This window comes from Camponotus vicinus, unplaced genomic scaffold, assembly GCF_025532165.1.
Source record: "Camponotus vicinus isolate PSW18456_S1 unplaced genomic scaffold, iyCamVici1.0 SCAF_4, whole genome shotgun sequence".
NCBI classification, from domain to species: Eukaryota; Metazoa; Arthropoda; class Insecta; order Hymenoptera; family Formicidae; genus Camponotus; species Camponotus vicinus.
The window spans coordinates 11,720,609-11,740,915 of NW_028141976.1; the positions used below are offsets into that span (position 1 = coordinate 11,720,609).

The 20,307-nt window shown below is 29.4% G+C and overlaps 1 protein-coding gene across 3 annotated transcripts in view; it reads left to right on the forward strand.

Annotated features, from left to right (window-relative positions):
* LOC145971031 (ATP-binding cassette subfamily G member 4) overlaps positions 1–20,307 on the forward strand; it is a 31,951-nt gene that overhangs the window by 9,285 nt on the left and 2,359 nt on the right. For 2 of the 3 annotated variants that reach the window (XM_083098238.1, XM_083098237.1), the window contains 8 exons: positions 697–1,138; positions 8,922–9,039; positions 12,499–12,694; positions 12,928–13,075; positions 13,958–14,197; positions 15,442–15,555; positions 16,790–17,053; positions 18,927–19,183. In XM_083098238.1, the coding sequence (XP_082954364.1) occupies positions 919–1,138; positions 8,922–9,039; positions 12,499–12,694; positions 12,928–13,075; positions 13,958–14,197; positions 15,442–15,555; positions 16,790–17,053; positions 18,927–19,183 (1,557 nt within the window). In that variant the 5' untranslated portion in view covers positions 697–918. Of the gene's footprint in view, positions 1–696; positions 1,139–7,798; positions 8,741–8,921; positions 9,040–12,498; positions 12,695–12,927; positions 13,076–13,957; positions 14,198–15,441; positions 15,556–16,789; positions 17,054–18,926; positions 19,184–20,307 lie in introns of those variants that run through there. The other variant, XM_083098240.1, reaches the window with a different exon arrangement.

Consider the following 20,307-nt stretch of genomic DNA (forward strand, 5'->3'; position numbering starts at 1 on the left):
CATTTTTAAATAATAAAACAATATTAAAATTATTAATATTTAAATTATTAAATTATAAAGTCTTGATCATTGTATCAAGGAAAAATTTCGCTCAATTACATCCGCGATAGGCTCTTATTACCCGAATATTAATATCACACAAGTTTAAAATTATTAAGTTTATCGAAAATTCGTTGTCAATCGGTTCAAAAGAGCAGCAAAGAGACCGCATAAATCAAATAAACAGATACATATATACATATAATATGTTTCGAATTTAAATATTAAAACTTCGAGAACAGGTGAGTCACATAAAAAAAATAAAAAATAGGTTTTTATTTTTTTCACTTATTTATTATTTATTTAATTATATTTTTTTATTCTTATTGTCACTTTCTTAATGATGCAGTATATTAAATATCACCAGAATAGTACTAGATACAATGCTTGCATTGTTGTAACAGACATTTTGAATAATACTTTTATAAGGAAGTGACAGCATGAAAATAAGTAATTTTTTTGTTTTTCTTTTTGTGATTCGCACGTTCTCGTTTTGATATTCAGGACACCCTGTATGTATGTATATGTATCTGTTTCTACGACCATTTTTATACACATCATTAACTAGGGATTAAGCAGATAATTAGTTTTTATTTCTATTTTTTACAATTAAATGATTATACGTATTTTTCTGATATATGAACGTATTTATTTCAGATTGAATTGATAAATTATGCGAGAACAGCAGTAAACGGCGAACGAGTATCAGAAGTTTCTTCGCAGCAGCAACAGAACGAGAGGATTAAAAAGAGTGCAGACATGCGTTTACGCGTTTAAAGAGAACCGAGTAACACTTTAAAATTGTTGTAACGTGATTTGATTTTCTTGCGTACAACGAACAATTCTCCAATTCCACATCGCGCATTTCTGCATTTCGTGATGACCTCATCGACGCATTGTTCACCCTCTCGATCGTCTCTGAGTTGCTGCCAATTTGACGGCATCAGTCAGGATGACGTGCGGGATCCGGCGATTATCGGTAACAACAATTATTTCCACCAGGAGAAACATTCCTTCCCGAAGAGGCCTCAGCTTGATCTGTCATTTCGCAACATACGTTTTCGCGTCAAGGAATGGAGTCTACGCAAATTCTCAGTCAGTAAGTATCGAGAAACAATAGCAATAATGACGTATATAACACAAAATCACGTATAACTGATTATAGCTGTTACTAATGTTTATAATTAGCGATTGACGTATGTATGATAATTTTTTCTTTCTTGAAAGTCAAGATTTTTCTATAATGATATATATATATATATATATATATATATATATATATATATCATTATAGAAAAATCTTGACTTTCAAGAAAGAAAAAATTATCATACATACGTCAATCGCTAATTATAAACATTAGTAACAGCTATAATCAGTTATACGTGATTTTGTGTTATATATATATATATATATATATATATATATATATATAATATATTGTATTAATATTTATAATGTATTATACATATATTAACATAATATATAATAATAATTGTGATAATAATTTTTCTGACATATCGTAGAATAATGTTACATATCTTTTTTTTTTTAACTTCTAACACATTTTTCTATCATGCACACACATATATATATTTTTTTAAAACATTATCATTTGATCCTTGGGTTATCGACGCGCTGTAAAGATGAAGATTATATTTGTTCTTTGCATTTTGTGTCGGTATCACTATATAATCATTAGAAATATATTTTGTGAATATCATTGTTATTTTCTCATTTTTAAATGAATTTCCAAAAAAAGAAATCAATATTAATACATGTGTGTATTAGAGATTTATAAATTCAATTTCAATTATATTACAATACAATTACAATTACGTAAAGTACTGTTTCTCAGAACAATTGTTAGATGTAGTAAAATCGAAATTTAATTGATAAGTGAATAGAAGAGAAACGCAACACAACCAATTTCAGAGAAATTTTTTTAAATTCATAATAACAGGTATACGCAAGTGAAAACAGTTGTTTCTTATACGATAATACTCGCAAATATTATTCAGTAACAAAGAAAAATTTTGCAGTTTAAATGTCATAAAAATATTTACATTTAGAGAAATGCGATAAATGTATACATATATTAAAGGTTTTCTAAAAGTTTTTGAAATTGAAAACCTTATTGTCTATGTGTCACGTTACGCTTTTTATAAAAATGTTTATATATTGAGTACAACATTCAAAAAAATAATTTAAGAAGAGCAATCGCTCTCTTCTCTCTGAATGACAGTATTGTAGAATTAAAATGAGAGACTTTAGGAGAAAGTATTTGTAACACACGCCATACGCTGTGGGACAAATGAAGAAAGTTTTAAACGGAGAAAGTATCTTTCGCCACGCGTTTTGAAAATATAACATACAAAAGTACGTAGTAAAATCGTAGTGGATTATAATAACAATCCCCTTTATAATATCAAAATATTAATACACCAATTAAATACACGAATAATTCTAATATTAATTCTTAATAATAGCCATAATTTTTAACAATTTTTACAAACTGACAGATTTAAAAAAAATATTTAGCAAAGAGAAAAAGAGAGATTTTCAAATAACTCACAAATAAATTAAAAAGATATTTATTTGAAATTATGATTATTCAATGACAACGAGAGATTCTTTTTTATAGCCTTACATATTATAAAAATTACTATGAGAAAAATTTACGTCGAAAGAAACGCGATAAATATGTACCCATATACAATATATTAAAGGTTTTCTAAAAGTTTCTCTAAAAAATATTGTATTGGAGTGTTAGATTATGCGACTGCTATTTTCATCATTATAATGCTTACAAATCTATTTGATGGAGAGATAGCGCGATGATCGTCCATTATTATTCAAGCGCGTATTTCCATAATGCGATTGCTCGCGGGAATCTGCGTGACAGCTATTTGTCAGCAAATACATTAACAGCGACTTGAATCCACATTTATATATCTTTCTTACTACGTATCGCTACTGCACAAAACAGGCATTAATTAATTACATATTTATGTAGGAAAATATATTACTATCACCTGTTCGGTGACCCATAGCGTGCTACTATAATGATGCAATTCAATTTACCTTCACATTGTAGAGAATATTATTATTTTATACTATTATCTAATAAGAAGTGACAATATGTCTTTATTTTTGCATTCTCATTCGCGGAATATTATTATTCCATTATTTTTCTAATTTGCATTTATTAAGCCTTCAAAAGTCTTCGAAGCTCGTAAATAAAATCAATTGATGATTCCAAAGAAAAACTAATGAAGCAATTACTAATTCATAGTTTTAGTAAGTATTTACCGGGTATTTCACATAAAAAAAGAAAAAATATATAATATTATAAAAACAGATACATAAAATAGTATAAAATATTATTTAAAAATATTGTACAGATAGAAAAGAAGAAAGAAACGCGATTATAGCATATATGCACTGAGTATGTTATTATTTGTTTAACGGACAGTTTTTGTAACTGATAAGAAATCAAAAGAGATAATTTGCATACATAAGATTGCACGGATTTTCAAAGTATCTATGAATGAAGCATGAACCAAACACTTCGAAAAATAAGTTGTATATTATGCTTTCATTTATTTATGATTATGATTGATATATCTATTTTGATTATCTCGAAGCTAATGGGATTCGTACATAAAATAAAAAAAATAATGATGCAAAATTTATATACAAACTATATTTTTTTGCTATAATGATTTCTTTACTTTTTAATAATGTTGATAATGAATGATAATTATATTGATTAATCGATTTTACATATATGTGGAAGACATTTTAATATTCTAGATAGCTTATTATTGGTTTATTATCATGATTTCTTCAATTACAATGTCATTATTTATATAATAGTGCAATATTATTGTATTAAATAATGTAACTATTTTGGGAAGACATCTGTCAACGTTGAGCTTAAAATTTTACGTAAGGACATAAACATGATTATTAAGATTTGAATTGAGTAACAAATCGAATAAAAAAATGTTATCACTTTTTTCTCCATTATGCATTAAACATACTATTACGTCGGCTGTAACTCAAGAGTAATAATATTACATCCGCTATAAAACTTCAATGCATTAATCATAGTCCGAGAAAGGAAGTTGTGCGTCATAGACAATGCTATATAGAAGAACTATACAGAGTCTTTGGTTGTGAAGTCTATAAAAATGTGTCGACTTATTTTACAACGTCAAAATTTACCGGTTTCCTTTATAACGTAAAGCGGAATTAAACGAATGAAAGAGGCAAAAATTTATTTATTTTTATTAAAATTTGTTGTGTTGCTTCTTCAATTATTTTTATTTAAATTGTTATTTTTATTAAAATTTTATGAAAATTATATTCATATGTATATACCCAGTTAGCCAAGCCTGCTCGAACAGATTTCGCCAAGTGCTTGCTAAAAATTGTTGTCAGCGAAAAGGCTACAATTTTGCTACAAGAATTGTTATTACCTGATTAAGCTGGCAGATTGGCGGCAAAAACCGAACAAAGCTTGCTGACAAAATCCGACAACAAATTGGCGGCAAAAAGCAAGCGAAGCTTGCTGCATTGCTTGATGTCAAATTGGCGGCAAAAACTAAGCAAGATCTGCACGCACAAAATTTGACGTCAAGTTGGCGGCAAAACCCGAGCAAAATCTGTGCAGGAAAGTCTGCTGACAAATTGTCAGCAAAAAGCAAGCAAAGCTTGCTGCATGACTTGACGTCAAATTGGCAGCAAAAACCGAGCAAGATCTGCGCGCATAATTTGACGGCAAATTGGTGGCAGAAACCGAGCAAAACCTGCATAATCGGTATTTAGATGCCTTGATTCAATAGTTCCTTCGCTTTCCGCTACGCGATGCACGCTTTCTCGCAATCAAATTTCTGTTAGAAGTAGATATAAAGCCTGCTAGTGGCTATTAATAAAAGATCAAAAGTATATTTCTATTGGTTTAATTTTTGATATCTCATACAAGCCTAATATGAGAATATTAAACTGATTAGAATCAACAGGATAAATGGAAAATTATCCTATTTGAAGCATAAAGCAAGAGTTTAATTATCATATAAATTATGTCTCAATTTTATAAATTAAATTTAATATTTTCACAATTTACTTTATTATTAATTTAATTAAGTTGAAAGAGAATTTGCTACGTGAGATATAACTACGATATAACATTACATTTCATAGTTATTTATGAAAAGAAAATTATAATTTACCAATAAAACTTATTCTGTAATATTAAATTTTATTGCACTTTGGTCAAAAGCAGATCATGCTTGGTTTCTACCGTCAATATGCTGTCAGATTGCGCGCGCGCAGATCTTGCTCGGTTTTTGCCGACAATTTGACGTCAACATGTCAGCAAGCTTTGCTCGGGTTTTGTCACCAATTTGCTGTCAGGTTATGTCAGCAAGATTTGCTAGCAAAACACGAGCTTAATGCGGACACAAATGGCTATGGATTTGGTGTGGAATTTTGATTAAATTTGCTGCCAATTTGCACGCAATTTGTTAACATTTTGCTTACTGGGTATATTTAATCCTATATGTTAACTTTTATGAATAAAACGGAAGAAGCATGAATTTTTTGCAAATTTGAGTGAAAATATTTGTTTCTATAAATGCGCGATAATAATGAAGAGATCTGTGGAAACATAAGAAATTTTTATGGATTTTTTTTATTGATATATTGTGAGATAATTGATTGCCTGATTTACGAATGAATAATTCAAGATACAAAATACGCGCTGCGAAACAAAAGTGGAAGATTAATCACACAAAGTATAGGATATAATTTCTGTATCTCTTTTTATTAAATAGTAGGAATGAGCTAGAAGAGGAAAAAGATTCGAATAAATTTCTTTCAAGTTTTAAATTCGTCACTTTTGTTGTCCGCATAATGAAAAAAAAAAAAAAAACAGATGGAGCGCTTAAATTTACGTCTTTAAGAAAGTAATTTTCTCGAAAAAGTATTTTTTGTAAAATTATTTTATTTTTTTTAACCGAAAAAAATGATAGAGAAGACATAGCTATTTTTATTAATATTAATTTCTATATTTTCTTCCATTTTCTCTCAAGCACGCATTTTAAATTCGTCATCAATTTTGTTGCCATATAATGGAAGAAAAGGATGAAGCGATTATAAATTATAGATTTACGGCAACTTTACGAAAGTAATTTTTTTGAAAATTATTTCGCAAAATTATTTTTATTTCTTTCAATCGAAAAAGTGAGAGAAAGCCTTGTCTGTTTGTTAGCACTCATTGTGATATCTTCGTCAGTTCTTTGGACATTGTATGTACGAGGCGTAGCGTTACGTAAAATACCGAGGAAAAACATGACTTCGATATGTCCGGTGACAATTGTAGCACGAAGAAAACGACACTAGTTATACACGTCATTTTGTGCTTACGTGGCTGTGCATCACATCAGAGCGCTGCACAGTTGATTAAGAGCGAACTCCTTTTGTTATCAATTTATCGCGGAAGCAGTTCAAGGTTTGGATGAAGTACGCACAAGGTTGAAAGACATAATCGGATCGCGTTCTAGAAATGTTATCCGTTTTTGAACGACCTTTTCCTTATCGTCGTCCGTTTCTTATTGAAGAGTATAGGAAGAGAATACAGTCTCTCTCGGATATGATTTAAGAATCTTGAGCTTACTTACAAAGGAACTTCGTGAACTGGAAAATTATGATGAAACTTTTTACACAGGAACTTCGTGAACTGGAAAATTATGATGAAACTTTATACATATGTAGAAGAGATAAATAGATAAATTTAGAAATTTTCAGTTGCGGCCTAAAACGATTCTAAGATAAAACCACCCTTCATATATAGAACGATTTTTTGCTTTTCTCGAAAATCATTTAAGATAATAAAAAATGTTTTATATAAAAGTTTTACTGCAGGAATACCTCTACTTAATCATAGTAATAAAATTTAAAAAAATTTTGAAAAAATTTTTTTCGAAAATTTTTTGAAAAAAATTGTTTTGTTAATGTGGTTAAATAGAAGTTCTTATGAGAAAACACTTTTATACAAAACATTTTGTAATATCTCAATTTTGGAAATATATCTCAATTTTGGAAATATATTGGAAAAAGCAAAAAGTCGCTTTACATAAAAGGGGTGGTTTTATTTCTTAGAATTAAGTTGGGGCGTAGCTGAAAATTTCTAAATTCATTTATTTACTTACCTTACATGTGTGTAAAATTTCAAAATCAGAATTTTCCAGTTTGCGAGATTCCTTTGTTCTTTTTTAAGCTATTATTTAATTTGTAATTTATTCTATGAGATATAAATAGAGAATATATGTAAATATTAAAATTTTATCGCAAGGGAGGGATTTAAAAAAATTGAGTCTGAGGAAGAAAAAGCTGACGAAATAATTTAATTATATATATATTTAATTTTGAGATGTGAAAGATGATGAAAGGCAGATACGCGTATATCTTGGTGAGAGTTTTACTAAAAAAACTGAAACAATTGTTTCCTTCGAATGGTAGCAAAGATTAATACTTGTATTAATATTGATATTTGTTAGATACATTATTACTTGAGAAATATTACCGGTAAATATATTGCATATGCATATGTATTGAACTGGCAACAACAACGTCTCTTTGTCACTTATGCAAATTTTAATTTCTTGTAAGTATGACACCTTAATGGATTAACTATTTGCAATCTACGCACGCAATGAGTGTTGGTTTATAAGCTTAGAATATAAAAATCGCGGGTAGACCTATACTGAGAAAATGGAATTGCTTATCAAATTATTACATCTTTTGTATAATAGCGAGGAAAATATCATACATACATATAAAATTTTAAATTTAATGTAATATTCATATAATTGAGATATAAATATTCAAATATTCCAGTTTCTACTCTATTTATATCTACGCTTCTCGTATGTATCGTAATTTTACGCGAGTAAATCGCGTCGTTTAGAGACAGAGAAATGTCAAACGAGCCTTGAACTCATGTGAATCGTGTTATGCGTTTTCTTTGGAGGCCTGCCCCGGCCCTATCTTAGGGTCCATCCGCCACTGCTATTTGGTACAGTGGGGATTTTAGTATATACTAGAGGGATCTTGGGGGATGTGGTCACTCTACGGCGTTGTGCTCGTCGGTGCCGTTTCATACGGAAGGCCAGTCGGAAGCCAGCATGCACGCGAATACCTCCACCGGCACTTATTTGGTCAGCGAGCGACCTTTTCAAGGATCCTCCATGGCAATCGGCATTGCATCCATCGAGCGAGATACCAACATCGCTCTGGAGTCGCATATCACTGTGTTAAAAAACAGCATTAGGTTTGAGGTCTGGATAGCTCAGTGGTCTAGAGCAGTTGCCCGGAAAGCGAAAGACTCGGGTTCGATTCCCGATCCAGCCACTTGCGCCTCACATATTTTTCTAGTCTGCGAATATTGTTTTCTAGCAATTATTCGTTAGGCTGAAAAATGTGTGAATGCTCTCTCCACAGGATATGCGTCAATGCCGTTGCCACGGATGGATTCTGTCGCTCGTTGATCAAATGGGCGTAAAGACACGTCCGACCTCCTCCCACATACATCCCTATCTTTCTCTGGAAGTTGAAGTCATTGACTTCTTTGGACGTTCATGAAACGCTTGTGTTTGCATGAAATCAAAAAGAGCCTCAACGTATAACACGATTCACGTGAGTTCAAGGCTCGTTTGACGTTTCGTGACACGTGCTTACGCAATTTTTTTTTGCTTTCGCTTTACCCATTTAAGTCAAACAATAAGCTTAAAGAATTATGCAGTTGAGCAAATTGACAATATGAATCATCGCGTGAAATCCCAATGATGCGTTCGAGTGTAATTGTATCTTGTTGTAGACGAGAAGGAAATTTTGCACGGCGTCAGCGGCGAATTTAAGGCCGGCGAATTAGTGGGTATTATGGGGCCATCCGGAGCCGGAAAATCGACCTTACTCAACGTTCTTGCCGGTTTCACGTGAGTATTGGAGAATGAGTATATTCCTTGACACACATACATAAGGAGAGTTTAGAGATTTACAGTACCAGTCAAAAGTATTGCATCACTTCTAGAAACAAGGAAGTCGTTATACTTTAATGAACAAAAATATGCATAAATATTATCAACTAATATTTTATTATTGTAATTTTTTATACTTTAATATCGTAGAAATTAAAAATTATAACAAATAATGACAGAAATATTAAATTTTTGATTCTTTACAATCTTTCTGACCCTCTCAATTGTATTGAATCTTCATTCGATAGAACTGTTGTAGGATGAATTTGATAAAAGTGTCCGAAAAATGAGACCTATTAATCAAAAATAACTATAGGAATATTTGCAAACATATTGAAATCAAATAACAGTAATAACTTTCTTTCGAAAGTTGCCAAAAGTATGCAAACAATATTGAAAGCAAAGAGAGATTGAAGAATATTTTGAAGAAATAAAAATAAAATAGCAAAGGGAGATTGAAGAATATTTTGAAGACAAAAATTTAATAATTCCGTTATTGTCAAACTTTTATCATAATTTTTAATTTTTACGATATTAAAACATAAAATAATAGTAATAAAATATAATTTGGTAATATTTTTTATAATAAATAATAAATAATAAATATAAATAATAAAATATATAAATAATAAATATTAATAATAAATATTTATAATTAAATGTATTTTATAATAAATAATAAATAATAAATATAAATAATAAAATATATAAATAATAAATATTTATAATTAAATATATTTTATAATTAATATTTTTTATAATTTAATCATATTTGATATGATTTTGTTCATTAAAGTAACGACTTTTCTGCTTCTATAAACAATGCAATATTTTTGATTGATACTGTATCTCTTTCTGTACGCACAGCATAAATAGTTTATCGCTTACGCCTACATGTATTCGTTTCTTCATGTTTAAAGCTCTCATAGATTAAAGTTCAAATTTATACGTTATAACGCGAAGTAAAATAACGCGATAATAAAATTGGATACTTTCATGATAAGACGAGAATATCAATAACAAATATCAGTAAAAAGTTTTAACAAATTGTTGTCAAGATTGAATGTGCGACAGCAAGAGATGTTATTTTGAAGAATCAAAAATTTAATATTTCTATTATTATTTGTAATTTTTAATTTTTACGATATTAAAGCGTAAAATAATAGTAATAAAATAATTTAATAATATTAAAATATAATTTGACAATATTTATTATGTATGATTTTGTTAAAATAACGACTTTCCTACTTCTATAATGATGCAATATTTTTGACCGAGACTCTATGCGTACAGCATGAATATTTTATCGCCTATCCTTTATCGCACATCCGTTTCTTTATGTTCAAAGCTCTCATCGATTGAAGTTTAAATTTACATGTCATAACGTGAAGTATACGCGATAATAAAATTGAATATATTTACGAAGCGGGAAAAAACGGGACAAACATAAATCGAACTTTCGATAGTGTAATGCATGTATTTAGTATTTAATTTTCAATGTTTTTTTCTGCTACTTCTTATGATATGATTGTTTGCATGAATGAGAACGCGATCGGGAATCAAAATCAATTTTACAAAGCTTATCAAGAAGCGAATCCGATCACACGACAGTTCGAAGTCGATTTGTCGCAGCGAGATCGCGAGATTTAACAATAAAGATCCACGATAGCTTCCAATGAAAATATGATTTTTTTTTTCAACGATCAATTTTTTCCTGTATCACACTTATTATGTCGTGATCGCGGTTGTGAGTAATCAAGTCAAGCGTCAAGTGCGATGAGATCTCTCTATCACGCTGGAATATTAAGCATCTTGAGTTGGGTTGTTGAATAAAAACATACGCTCGCTGACCGAATCTCGATTAATCATTTTCTTGTTCTACAATATTCCGTGACATCATTTTAAAAGCGTGCGTAACGTTTTCAGCATAGAAAATATATTATATATGTATATATATATATAATGTACCTCGCGCGGAAATCTGCTCGTGTATATCACGAGTGATTAATCACGCCATATGCTTCGTTAATTAGTAATATATTTGTCAGTAATTCGAGACCTCTAAACTTGAAATTTGCTTTGAAATATAAATCTTCTTTTTTACTCGATTATATTTACACATAGAAATTTTTTTTACATCAATATGTCATTTTTTTTATATCAATGTCAATTTTTGTTATTAATTATATTCCAAGTAGCACATGTGTTGACTTCATAAACGTCTTTTAATCGTATATACATATTATAATAATACTTGTGAAATTTTACAAAGCTTTACAATATGCATACAAATAAATGCACACAAATATTTCTTGCGTAATAATTTTTCTAATGATATTTTATGTAACTATCACGCTGAATATATGAATCATGAAGCGGAATTAATTTAAATATGTTTTATGGAAACCTTGTTACTCCAGATCACACAAGTCATTAGAAAATAAAGGATTATTAGGTTGCCAATGATTATCCTGCGCTTTTTCTCTTTATCTCTTTATTACATCATAAATAATAGTCAATATGTACGGAAGAGATTGAATCATTTCGCGCGAGAAACTATTAAATTGTCTTTGTGAGTTTCTATGAATATTACTTGTGTTTCCGCGTAAATTTTATATTAATATGCGATGATGTATCAGTGATAATCTCTCAAAATATGTGTAATAAAAAAAACAGAGATAGCTTTTTCTAATTAACTACATTACATTACATGAAATATTCATCCTTTTAATATTATTTTATTTATTGCGAGAAGAAAAGTTGATTAAAGTTAAAATTTTAATAGAAAATTATTGCATTGTGGCAAAATCTCTGACAACATACAATATATAAAGGGCAAATAAAAGCCAGACGCAGAGATATGCGTCATTTTTTATTAGTCTATTGACTAATAAAAATGTCATTTGACATATAAATGTTTCGAGTCATTTTAAGATGTTTATACTGATAAAAAGAAATTCCAACTTTTGAGGACATTTCGAAAGCCAAAAGACAGATAACCGGACTATGTCTAAAATTATATGTATCAAAACTTAGATGAATAATAGACTGACAATTTAAAAAATGCGACTCATCCCTCCCATAAATGAGGAAGTTAAAAAATTCTTTCTTCACGTGTAATTTGACATTGATTCTGACAGTTATACGTAGTAACTTATATAATTAATACGATTAGCTGCATATTTTCACTATCTTTGCATCGTAAAAAGCCGGAAATACATTTGAAATGAGGAAATAATTTGCAGGAAATTTACATTTTTTTTTTCCTCCAATATATACAAATATTTTTTTCTTATATTAAAATTCTTATATTAAAAGATTTTTTTTCTTATATTATTAAAAATCTCTTATCTCTTCATAATTTTTATATTCTTTAATAAAATGATATAATTAATCCTGCAATGATTGAATGCACAGGGTAAAGGGCATGAGAGGAGAGATTCTGGTCAATGGCAAGGTTCGGCTACCGTATAGCGAGCGATGGAAGAGGACATCGTGTTACATCCAGCAAGACTCTGTTCTACGTACGTGGATCACCGTAGGAGAAACCATGACTCTGACCGCTCATCTGAAGCTCGGTTGCACAATCAGTTCCGCCTACAAACACACTCAGGTTCGCGGATATAATTGACCACTTACTTTAATGAGAGAGATATATAGATGTTGGAGCATCGTGGATTTTTTCTTCGCTTTATAAAAAAATAAAACACGAACAATTTTATACTACTTGTGTTAGTTTTGAGAAATCTCTAACAAGCCAAGAAGGCGTTTTCTACATATGTTACATTTTTATGAATTAAACATCGTTTTTTGTCTGGAGAATCTTCAACTCTATTTTTGGTTCAGGTTTTGGAGTTACTAGAGATGCTGGGGCTGTCCCATTGTTACGACACGTTATGCGGGAAATTGTCGGGAGGACAAAAGAAAAGACTCGACATCGCCTTGGAACTCTTGACCAATCCTTCAGTATTATTTCTCGACGAGCCAACGACCGGTGAGCATTAAAACTTTGACACGAAGACGAATAACTTGACAATTTTACGACTTTACAGTTGTAACAAATAAATTGTTGCAATAAACATAATTACAAAACACAGAGAAAGATATGAATAGAGATGAAGACCTAGAAGAGACAAGAAAAATAGTAAAAGATTCGATCTTTTGAAATTATGCTTAATAGACGTCGATCGTAAACCAATGTTCATCAAGTATTGTCGCAATTAAAGGTACATTAACGACTTTGCGAGAAGGAATGTGGCTAATAATGATTGTCTGCGATGGGCACATATGGCAATCTAATATTTCGCAACGATTGCTATGTCTCATTTCCATCAGAGTATAATGCAAAAAGGTCACGCGTGTAATTACGTCGTTCCGTGACAGCCCAGTCATGGAATATCTTGCAATGACTCGCCTCGCAATTTGCGATGTGTGTTTCCGATTACCTCATTCCGCGTTTTATGCCGCGCTTGCTTAATAATATCGCGTTTGCACGAGATTGCATCATTCCAAAATCTCTTAATTTTTACCGTTGTGAGATAAAGAGAGCGGACAATTATTGCCCAAAATTTTCTCGACTCGAGATCGAACTTTATTTCTGATTTAAAATAAAGTTTGTGACGCGTAGATTCCAGAAAAAATGGCCAATAAAATAAGTATTTTTTATAAGAATAAATCATCATCCGGAAATTTACATATTCGCAATCTACACGTTATAAATTTTATTTTAAGCCATAGATAAAATTCAATTTCGAGTTGGAAAAATTTTGGACAACAGGCAGACATGAGCACTTGTTTATATTCTTTCCTGAAAAATAGAAATGCTGTAGATGATTGCCAAATTATCATCTAGCTTAAACATTCCACATTCTTTCAGGTCTGGATGCCGCTTCGTGCAGCCAATGCGTCGCTCTTATGAAACGATTGGCGAGATTAGAGAGGCGTACAGTAATTTGTACGATTCATCAACCGAGCGCCTTGCTTCTCGAGATGTTTGATTCCTTATACATCGTGGCCGGTGGTTTTTGCATATACAAAGGCCCGGTTAGCTCGTTGTTACCACACTTGGCCTCCGTCGGCGCCAATTGTCCATCTTATCACAATCCAGCGGATTTCGGTAAGTAGGACACAGCCTTGGCCGATAATTGTCCGATTGATTGCGCGCGAGAAACTGCGAGCAAAATTGAAACAAACCCAGATAACCAAGCATGATTAGTTATATTGATTAATTATATTCCTGTTATGTTGATTATAATTAATTATATTGCTGTCACAATAATTGTACTATTATCAATAATTATTGACAATATAATAACAATCTCACAATCGATTGGAGTTTCCTTTAAGTAAAAAAAATCATGTAAAATAGACTATAAAAAATTGCACGCATTTTCTAAGATTCGTTATACGCATATTGTAAATAAATAGTATTTAAAAAATTAAATGTAAAATTATGGAAAGAATTTAATATTGCCGGCGTTTTCAATGAGAAATGTATATAATGATTATTTAAAATATATTGCTATTATTCCATCCACTTATATCGTCCATTCGTCGATTTGTTCTACTATTGCGATAAACTTTTTATTTGACATATCGAGAAAGAATAATTTTTATATTAACATTTCACATTATATGTGCGCGAACATGTAAGTAAGATTATATTTATTTATTTATTTCTTAATCTTTGCCTTCCAGCTTTAGATAGCTTGCAATTGTACATTTGTAATTTTGTATAATTAAATGTACGCTATCTAAAGTAAAGAAATTTAGAAAATAGAATAGAAATTATCATAAAATAAGTTAAAAGAATGGAATTATAATATATTGAATTTAACATTATTTAAAATTATTTAAAATTACAGATATATAGCAATAAAAATAGAAATAACATATAGTATATATACAGATAATATTAAAATTTAAATAAATATAAGTAAATATAACATCAAATACACATAAAAATAGGAAAAAATCAAGGCAACTTTGGTTGTGACTCGTTAATCCTTTAAAATTAAAATTAACATTAAAATTAAAATTGGAATTCAGTATTAAGTATTGTAATTTAAAATAAAAATCTAAAATTGAATATTAAAACTGAAACAAACTAAAGAATCAAAAATTAAAATAAAATAGAAATTAAAATTAAAAGTCAAACAATAGACTTAAAATCTAAACATCTTTAGTCGTAACTGACGAAATCGCTAATAATAGATCGCTCATAAATATAACTAATACACGTGTCGAGTACGTGTACATTGAAATTATAATTAGCATTTGATAGCATATGCAATAACGTATATGTTGACCAGTTCTAAAAAAAATAATGACTTAAAAATCAACTATTTAAATTTGTTACAGTCCTCGAAGTGGCGATCGGCGAATACGGCATTTCACTTGATAAATTGGTAGCGGCAGCGGAAACGATACAGGTCGAGAAGTCAGTCGCTCTTACCACAGAGCCGGCTGAAGAAAGTGAGTTCTCTTTTTCGGAACATCTCCTATAAGAGAGTCTACTTCATTGCGCGATTAATATTTTGAATAAAGTATTCAGTCGTTCATTTCAAAGAATTCATTATACATATATACGCATATATAAATGTTCTTTAATTTGATTGATTGTTCGTATAAAACATTAAAATATTCACTTATAAAACGAGTGGATATTCGAAGATATATTCAATAATTTATAAATATTCTATTATGCTATAATAATTATATTCATGCGCATCTTTCATGTTTTGACATAGGAATTTTTTTCTATCTGAAATTCGCGTGCTGAAGAATTTACGCAAATGCAAAATTATAATAATAATAATAATAATATAATCTCTATTCGCTAGTAAGAATCCCAGTAAATATTTTGTTATATTAATATTATATAGAAACAATAAAACGGGGAAAGGTTATACGTAATATACATAAGTATTCCAGTGATAAGTTACTGGTTAATTGTAATTTCCTACTCATAAATCTAACATGTAATATAACATATATTGCATCGTTGTTATATCATAATTGTATTCCATATAGAATTGATTCATATAGAAGTTAGTTCCATATAGAATATCGATCGTATATAAAGTCGGTAATTAAATAAATAAAATAAATTATATATATTTAATTTATAAGATTTGGGATTTAATTTATATAAAAATTTCGATTTTTTGTTTCGAATAATAGTAACTGGACTATTTCCTATTCATCAGCTTAATTTCAAATAATTTGTTTTATATTTTTTAATCTCTTATTGGGATTATATTAGAAAATTGGTGAAAAAAAAGATATATTTTGAATTCTTTTGTAAACTTTATATCCATTTTATAGTGAAAAATTGAATACAAGTTAGTTAAAACTGATTTCGCCGCGTAGTAAACGAAAAAAATACAAATATATTAACATTATTGCAATAATATTCTGTTATTACTATAGAAATGTTGCAAAATAATACATATAAGATATTATCCGTTTTATATTCTATAGATAGTTTGTGTTATATTATTTGTTACTTCCATGTTATATTACTACAACGAACAGTGTTTACTGGGTATTATTATTGGGTATATTATAAAGTTTGCCTTTTTTTAAATTTATTTCGATATGCCTAGAGCAAAGCAATTAATTATTTGACACGATATATATGAAAAAAAGTTATTTACTTCAAGAAATATTGTCGATGCTGATAATTTCTTATATTCATTATTTTCAGAACATGCTGTGAAGGAACCACCTCCGCCTGCCGGTTTCTTAATGCAGTGCTATCTTTTGTATAAGAGGCAGTTATTGTGCTTAAAAAGAGATTATACACTGTTGATGGCGCGATTGCTCTGTCACCTGCTGATCGGTATAATCTTCGGATACTTATACATGGGAAGTGGCTATCGAGCCAATGGTGTCTTAGCCAATTATGTGTATATGTACGGATCGTTATTACTCCTTGTCTATACCGGAAAGATGGCCGTTACTTTGGCCTGTAAGTAGCTATTGTAATAATTGTATTCAAAACAATCAATTTAACTCGATTACAGCCAAGTTGAAAACTGGCTGGATCTTTCAACGAGAATTAATTTTCTGTATTTTTTTCGCGAAACACTTGGCTTGCGAATCGAAGAATGTTAATGATTAAGTTTTTATCTTCTTCATTTTCCTTCATTCATGATTTACATATTTAACAATTTTATATAATCTGTCATGAGACGGGGGGAACCGGATTTGCTATTTGACCTATTGAATAGTATTTATACCGCATGCGATCTTTGAGATTTATCAATTTAATTGACTATTGAAAATGTCAGGTATTTCTACAACTAATCAAGCATAAATCTCGCTTGTCTTTCGAAAGCCCGAGTCATTGGACGATAATTACCACTGCATCGACCGATGTAATATTCGGTGAACGTTCGATCGTAACGTACGGTCATTACACTGCAAGATGTGAGTCAAGGAAACGCGAATATCCCTTCTATAACGATCAAATTTTATAAGCATTTATTTAACTGTTAGCATTTCTCGTTATGTCCTTCGATTGAAACGGGTTTGTAGAACCGTTTCGAGAATGTCGCGTTTAATGATGTGATATTAATTCCGCCTCTTCCAGCTCTACCGTTAATCGCGAATAATTTCTCAGATAATCAAGCGTGATTAATTATATCGCTGTTACATTGATTAATATAATCAATCATATTACTGTCATGTTGCTAATAATTATATTATTATCAACAATTGTAGGCAACATGACAACAACCTTACGGGTAATTGGCTCTCGGTTTATATCGATGATCGCAAAATTGGTCATTTATCTATAAACTATAATAATCTGCATTTATATATAAACAATGTAAACTATGTTTAACATGTCATTTATATTAACAATGAGTAATTCGTGAAATATGAAATCAAAATATTATCAAAAATATTTCGTTCATGTACATATGTTTAAACGTAACGATATAATTTTAACATTATATGATGTCACGAAAAATCAATAAAGAATTCAATAAATTGGATTTCATATTAAAACAAGAAAATAAATATTATATATTATTATATATATTAAAAAATACTAGTTTAGAATATAATTACTGTTGTTTGCATTCTAATATTTATTGTGACTTTTAATTTATATATTTTTTGCTTCATTCCTAGTCACTAATGTCTTGTCGCAGTTTTAGCTGTCTCAAAATGCTTGAAAAAAACCTACAAAAACTTATATATATTTCTTGACTGTAGAAAATGATCATGTACAACAAAATTTAAATTTAAAGAATAAATTTTGAACATTTTTTTTATTGATTAGAGCATTTGAAATATTCTATTAAAATATCATTTATCTGTGACCTTTAAGGATGAAGAAATTTAAATGAATGATTGACGAAATACCTTGTAATATTATGACGTGCGAGAATCTTGTAATTCTGTCGGCGCGAAAATTCATTTACATATTTCTTTCATTTGCATACAGAGAATAAATAATCGTGATTCGTGCGTCACGTTTCATGCGATTACTTTTTGTTAAAATTTTCTTACGGTCATAAAGTGCAAGAGTTCATTACATTATTTAATACACATATACACAGCGTACGTCATAGCATTAATTTATTCTCCAGAATTCTTATTTTTTGAAAAGGTATCATCATTCTGATATCCAATAAAAATATTCTTTTGGTTTTTAATTCCTGGCAATGCCTATGTATAATTTTAATTGTATCGCGTGAAATTGATAAAGAACATTTCCAGAAGATTACTCAAAATACAGACGTATATATCAGGATACGTGTGTCATTAAAAATTACATAAACAAATTTTTACATCGTCCAAAGTATGATTTTAATGTTTGTCTATTTCAGTCCCACTGGAGATGCAGATTCTCACAAGGGAGCACTTCAACCGCTGGTACCGACTAGCGCCTTATTACATCAGCATATTGCTTATCGAAATACCCTTTCAAGCAGCGTGCGCGGCGACGTATCTTACCGTGAGTTACTGGTTAACCGGTCAGCCCATAGAAACGAATCGTATAATATCCTTCATGATAATCAGCATAGCTGCCAGTTTAACGGCGCAGGCATGGGGTTTCTTTATTGGCGCTACTACACCAATTAAGGTAAACTCCTCTTCTGACGTACACTTCTGACAAACATAAAATGTATATGTTTATGTTTCACATGATGTCATCACACTTTTTAAAGAAATATTATTATATGTTTCACATAAAGTGTTACAAGATGTTTTCTCCGAAATTTAACAAAAAAATATTTCAGACAAAATTTATAGAGGTTTGAGAGAGAAAAAAATTGATAATCTTGAAATTTAACTAAAGTTGTTTTTCAAGATCATGTGAACTTAGTTTCTTTAAGTAGGACTTCCTTAAATTTTTTTATACAAATTTTCCTCGCAATATTCGGCGTTAAAAGTTATAAGGATAGAATGACCAAAAATTGAATAGTTTATGAAATATTTTATAGTTCAACATAATTTTAATTTTATAATTCAACATAAATCATGAAATATTTCATAAAATATTCATTTTTTGATTATCTCTCCTCAATACTTCTATGCACAAAATAATGAATACTTTTATGAACAAAAATAATGAAACAATTGATGTAAAGAAAACATAGTTGTTTAAAAAAAAAAATATGTAATTGTTTTTGCAAATTTATATTTTTTCTTAAAAACAACTGTTTTTTTGTAACAATTGATTCTTCTTATTATTAATTTTGTGCATAAAAATATTGAGGCAAAATAATTGAAAAATAAATATATTTTATGAGAAGAATTTCGTTAATTTTATATATAAAATTATGTCGAATTAAAATATAAAATATTTCGTAAATTGTTCAATTTTTAGCCATTGTATTCTTATAATTTTTAATTTTTTTAATGTCGAACTTTTGCAGGATCGATCTCTAAAAGTAAAAAAATTAGGATAGTCCCATTTAAAGAAACTGAGTTCATTTTCAAATAATATTGAAAAATTCAAGATTATCTCAACTTTTTTCTCTCTTAAATCCTTAAATTTTCTCTAAAACCTTTTTTGTACATCAAATTTCGAAGCATATTTCTTTGCAAATTTGCACATCTCTCTGAATCTGTTGATAGCTGTACAGATCGAATAAATATTCAATTAAAAATAATTAAAATATCTAAATTTACCATATATATATATTTAATTTAGATCTTCATACAAAAGGAAAGAAAGATATCGAACTTGATAATTCTTTGCAG